The sequence below is a fragment of the Saccoglossus kowalevskii genome, chromosome 18 (assembly GCF_978046115.1).
Source record: "Saccoglossus kowalevskii chromosome 18, keSacKowa6.1, whole genome shotgun sequence".
Taxonomy (NCBI): Eukaryota; Metazoa; Hemichordata; class Enteropneusta; family Harrimaniidae; genus Saccoglossus; species Saccoglossus kowalevskii.
In genome coordinates, this window is record NC_140658.1 from 8,141,598 (window position 1) to 8,147,609 (window position 6,012).

At 32.1% G+C, this 6,012-nt stretch overlaps 1 protein-coding gene across 2 annotated transcripts; it reads right to left on the reverse strand.

The window, feature by feature from the left end:
- Nucleotides 1-576: 576 nt before the first annotated feature.
- Nucleotides 577-3,641, reverse strand: LOC102809331 (uncharacterized). 2 transcript variants are annotated; one of them, XM_085492798.1, is made up of 8 exons: nucleotides 3,541-3,641; nucleotides 3,230-3,260; nucleotides 2,386-2,520; nucleotides 2,019-2,153; nucleotides 1,744-1,878; nucleotides 1,277-1,408; nucleotides 984-1,119; nucleotides 577-679 (listed from the first exon to the last, which is right to left on the reverse strand). In XM_085492798.1, coding segments are annotated over exons 1-8 (750 nt in total). In that variant the 5' UTR covers nucleotides 3,586-3,641; the 3' UTR covers nucleotides 577-678. The 2 variants fall into 2 exon arrangements, with proteins under 2 accessions (XP_085348924.1, XP_085348923.1); XM_085492797.1 differs by having other exon boundaries at nucleotides 1,277-1,411.
- Nucleotides 3,642-6,012: the final 2,371 nt, after the last annotated feature.

Sequence of the window (6,012 nt, forward strand, 5' to 3'; positions counted from 1 at the left end):
TACGGCAGCTACTGACTCCCCGGTGTGACTCTGATTTTGAACAATGTTTGTACCGCCGACTTAACGATACGATAACACAAAAAATAGGTTCGATAGAGCAAAGCTTTGAATATGTACATGACAAATTGGGTTATTCCTGTATTAATAAATATTTTTCAAAACCATCACATAAAAATTACGTACCATTTTCACTAAAATAATGATGATGTGGTTAGTTGGAATTCGACCGTCAGCTAAGAAAATCATAATTAATGTTTGCGAACGAGAAGTCTGGTAAGCGATGTGTCTAAAAATGGAATGCGATGAGCCATGCCCCGTCTAATTTATAGTTCTTTAGCGAAATTGCGCAGTGAAAGCGCGCGCAATTCATCGGTGGCAGCACTGTTAAATATTTTTTTTACAACTCGCATGATTTACGGCTTTATCCAATACGTGTCAAATCGGTGAGTAAATTAAGTAAAGTTTGCGCGTATATTTAATACGAATATTATTTCTTAAATATTTCACAGCAGAATGTATCACTAATCCGACACTTCAAAGTCGCCCTTTATTATATATTTACGACAAACATCGTGCTTTCTTTTATATGCTTTATTCATAATCTAAGTTCTAAATTTATTCTTTACATAAGACAAACTATAGATCTCGCTGGTTATTTATAGATGCCTGGCAGTGATATCTGCGAAGAAAAAACAAAATATTCAGTGATATTTATGTTGATATGAGGATATGGATATATTTAGTAGTTACTGATTAATTAATTTGGAAACCGTTCTGACACGTGGCGAAGAGATTAAAAGTAAAATCACATGAAAATACGTTTAGTTGTGCAATGTATTTTTGTTATCTTTTTTGATAGGGTCATGTTACTTGATATAGTTTGTTTATGCATGTTTCTATTTTGATGTTATAAGTTGAAGTACAACAATTAACAACCTAAATAGAAGCAAAATCCAAATGGTGACGGTTGTGTGAAACCTTACCATGGAACACAGCATATACGACCTTTTTTATCATCACAATCTTTTACACAGCTTGGTTCATTAGACTCGTATTCATCTCTGTTGCAGTGTTTTTTACGGCACTGGCCATTACAATCATTTTTACACGCTTCCTCATCTACATTGGGAAATAAAAAAGTGAAACATGTTAGAAAAAAGTTTCTTTTGACGGGTTAAAGTGTCAGTGTATAAGAACTTGTTCATGATATATTAATGGATTCTCAAGATAAAAAAAACACATAATGGTTCTCAGATTGTTAGGTGTGAAAACTTACCTGCCACACAACATCTATAACCAGGTAGACACGTTGCAACACACTCATCCACGGGTTCCGCATCTTGTTCACCACGTTTGCAATGTTTACGGCATGTGCCACCACAGTCTCCTTCGCATTCATATTCTGGTTCTTCTGTCGGAAAAATACACATCAAAACCTTGAAAAATCTGAATTCTCAAGCACAATATGGGAAGAATTTAAAATAAAAAATGGTATTTATTTGTCTTTTACACCCCATGCAAAAGGAAGACAACTTGGTTTATTTGTATTCGATTTACAATTTTTGAACTCATTCACAAAAATGTGATACAATTAATGCAGCAGTGCATGCATTTTTTAGGTGAAACATAAACCAATGTACCCTGTCCTCAAAATGAAATCTGGATTTAATATTTCATCAATTACTATTGTAATTAATGAAAAAGAAACCCAAAATACGTGTTCATGCGATGGGCAAAACGTACCTGGAACACAGCATATCCGACCTTTTTTATCATCACAATCTTTTACACAACTTGGTTCATATGACTCATATTCATCTCTGTTGCAGTGTTTTTTACGGCACTGGCCATTACAATCATTTTTACACTCTTCCTCATCTAAATTAGAATAAAAGTTAAACATGTTAAAATAAAGTTTGATTTTACGGATTAAAGTATAACTGTGTAATACGAAATATAGCTTGTTCATGATATAACAAAGCATATACATTCTCGGATTTTTAAGTGTGAAATCTTACCTGGCACACAACACCTATAATCAGGTAGACAACTTTCAACACACTCATCTATGGGTTCCGCATCTTGTTCGCCACGTTTGCAATGTTTACGACATGTACCACCACAGTCTGATTCACAGTTATTTACTGGCTCGTCTGTGGGAAAAATAAACATATACGCTTTGTAAAATCTGAACTCACAAGCACAATGTAGGAATAATATATGGAAAAAATATTTGTTGTCGCTTTTCACTTATTATTATAATTAGTGCAACTATTATTAGTATGTAATTTTTAAATGTAAGTTAAACCAATGTACATTGTCTACTAAATGAAAGTGTATATTCATAAAAACGAAATACAAAAATCTTGTTTGTTGTATGCTTACCTTTCACACAGCATATCCGACCTTTCTTGTCATTGCAATCTTCTACGCAGCTTGGATTAGTTGACTCGTATTCATCCTTATTGCAGTGTTTTTTACGGCACTGACCATCACACATACCTGTACATGCATCTGGCCCTACATCAGTTAAGATGAGGAATGTTTACACCAGTATATTATATATGTTATTTTATATGTGGTAAAATATGAGTCACTGTCTGAATAATAAAAATAATAATAATAATAATAATAATAATAATAATAATAATAATAATAATAATAATAATAATAATAATAATAATAATAATAATAATAATAATAATGTGTTTTAGAATTCAAATAAGCGCCTTAACCAGAGATTTTCGAATGTATCACAGCTTTTAAAGAAAATGCTAACTTTCAGTCAGTTCCAAGGTGTAAATGTTTCATTTCACAAAACGATTCAGGAAAAAGACATTACTCTCATTTCACCAGTGGCTATTATATTCAGTTTTGCTATTATTTTAACTGGCTTACATTTTATTAACTACAGTGAAAGTAGGATTGAAATGTAAGGTAATTTCCGTCGTCTTCACACTGCAGTCATTCCTTTCCACATTAGTCTTTTTTCTCAAATGACGTATGTGTAACGAGACTACAACTTATTTCACGTCTATTATTTTTTGGACAGCTGTTCTCGAACCAGACATTACAAAATAACAATTCAGTTAACAATTAGTTATCACCAATATTATATTTCTAAAGGAAATTGTTCGTTTTGAGAATAACAATAACACTGTGTTAAGTTCTAGGAAGAGCACAAATGTGTCATGACAGAGCATAGCTAAATAAAATATAGTACACTTACAATGGGGTCCGCCGATAGAAAGGTTCAACAACTGAAATAAAAATAGTCACAATGAGTAAACCTACACCATGTATGTTCAAAAAGATATACAGAAAGACAGACTACCTATACACAACCTACACTACCTGACTTATACCTGTTATTGGTTTTCATGATGCAGTATATACAATGATCAACACCCACTGACTCATGCAATTATGTGTACAAACACATACATTACCTTCAATCATATTGATTTTTTGTAGTGGAAATCCCATGTTTATGTTTTGTAATAAAATTGAGGAATATTTATAATTATAGGTAGTACTTACACAGACCAACGCTACCAGCGTTAACAGAAAATGACTGGAATGCATTTTGGATATATCTTCACTCGAAGCAATTTACGCACACTGACAGCCGAGACCAGGTGTGTGAATAAGTATTCATTTTAGGTATATTTATAAGTGATATCATCGGGCACATCAAAGAGCAGAGTTGCGGTGAAACAGACTGTTTTTCCCATATGTTTATAAAATATCTGAAAAAAAATAATACGATTATACATCCGATGAACCAACACAACATCGTGCTGAGTTTACAAATTTTTCATCAGCCGGATATGCACACGCCGGATGTTGTGAAACCAAATTGACACGCATATAGTTTCTTGTTCATGTTACCGGGTGCGAATTATTCACAAAACCTCGCAACAAAAATTGTTTTCAGAATGCAATTATTATAACAAGCGTTTTACCTTCAACCGCGCCTCTACCTTAACGTGGTATGGACGAAGTCAATAGTTATTAAATTATAGATGAAACAATTAAACGTAAAAAAAAGCTGTAATTAGTTTCAATGACTGAATAGCACTTAAAAACATTTTCTCAATTTGATACGTTCATTAGAATGTGTTTTTAGTCTTAATCAAAATCTGACAGGAAGGATGTATTTTCCAGAATAACATTGATAAAGATTCATTATGTAAATTACTAATACATGTATTAGCAAAATATTCCAATGAGATTATGCAGTATATGTGCTGCGCTTACGAATTAATCGTATCTATAAGAGTCTACACCATACGTTCATAATCAGAATAGTTTTTGACTGCAACTGTTCGAATATGATACTTACAGTGTTAAATAGTTTCTATAATAATAACCGGCAAGTATTCGCATTTATTGTACCGCATAGGATTAGTCACCATATAACTATGGAGAGCTGTTTAGTATTTTGTGAAAAATAGTCTGATGTGTGTCTTCGTTGTAGAGTTTGTACTGGTTTCCTAACTAGTAGCTTTTTCAATTTAATTACTTCATGTGTCAATGTGCTATAAATAAATCATCATTACGTATTCCACCTCATTTTCAATGTGTATAGTCAGAGTGGTATACAGTAAATTAAATTAACCATTTTCAGCACATATCGGTTGTCATATGTTTACTTCCAAAGCAGTTACCTAAATTCCCATTATCGGTAAATATATTGATGCGATTATACAGGTATATGTGACGAGTTTACAAATGATTTTTATTCATGACTAGCCATAATATACATTCATAATCAGAATATGGTGTGACTGAAAGAACTCAGGTCTGATGCAGTATGATATTTTTTTATTATTATTATTGTTTTAATCTAATTATATTGACTATATTTTATTAAATGTAATTTACTGTTCATCTTACTGTCGTAATTGTGGTTTCAATAACCACAACTGTCTATCGTTCTCACATATTGTACCGCAAAAGATTAGTCATAATACAACTGGATAGAGCTGTTTTGGTGCAAAATAGCCTAAGGTGTGTCTTGGTTAGTGAGGTTGTGATATGTGCAATCGGATTTAATACGCTTTATATGCATCAAGCATCACGATGAGGTTGATCACTTTAGTTGTGTTTTCATGCCATATTGATACCAACAAATTTTTATTACAACCTCCTATTTATATAAAATTATGAATTGCGAAGAGAGTTGTTCAGTGTTTGTAGTCAGAACAGTTTTTAGTTATGTAAATGTAGAAATGGAAGTTTACGTCCAAGACCATGACTATTGACGAAAATTAACAAAACAATCTTAAAGAAGAAAACAACTATCAAGTATTCAACACCATATAGTAAGATATATGATCTACATGATACATGTGAATTGATGTTAGATATTTTGAAACAATTAAGCACATCCTGCTCAGATGTGTCACCTGGCCATAATCGAATGGTTTATGTTGGAAACCTGAAAACAGACAAAATGACATTCCCATTACATATCATTGTATATTTCATTCCAAAATAGTTACTACAGTTTCTAAATTCCCTTTATCGGTAAACAATATATTTATCCGGTAATGCAGGTATATGTGCTGAGTTTACAAATGTTGCCATACCATACGTTTTTAAATTAAAATTTGACTGGCGGGGTTTGACTGAAGGTTCTAATGCAGTATATTATTGTGTTGTTATTTTTTTTTTGTTGTTTTGTAATATAATTGTCTTGGCTAGTTTATTAAACATAATTTTGTGTTCATTTTAGAATAGTAATTCAATAGTCATATCTGCCAATCATTCACACATATTGTACCGTGAAGGATTAGTCATAATATAACTGTGGAGTTCTATATGGTGAAAAATAGCCTAAAGTGTGTCTTGGTCGATGTGAATAACTAAGTATGCTTCGTAGGTAATACAATTCGATGACACCTGACCTTTACTTTAATAATGAAACAACAATATTTTTAAAAAACATTATATTTATTATGTACTTCAATGGTACATCATTTTGAAAATAAGCTACAGAGAAACAAG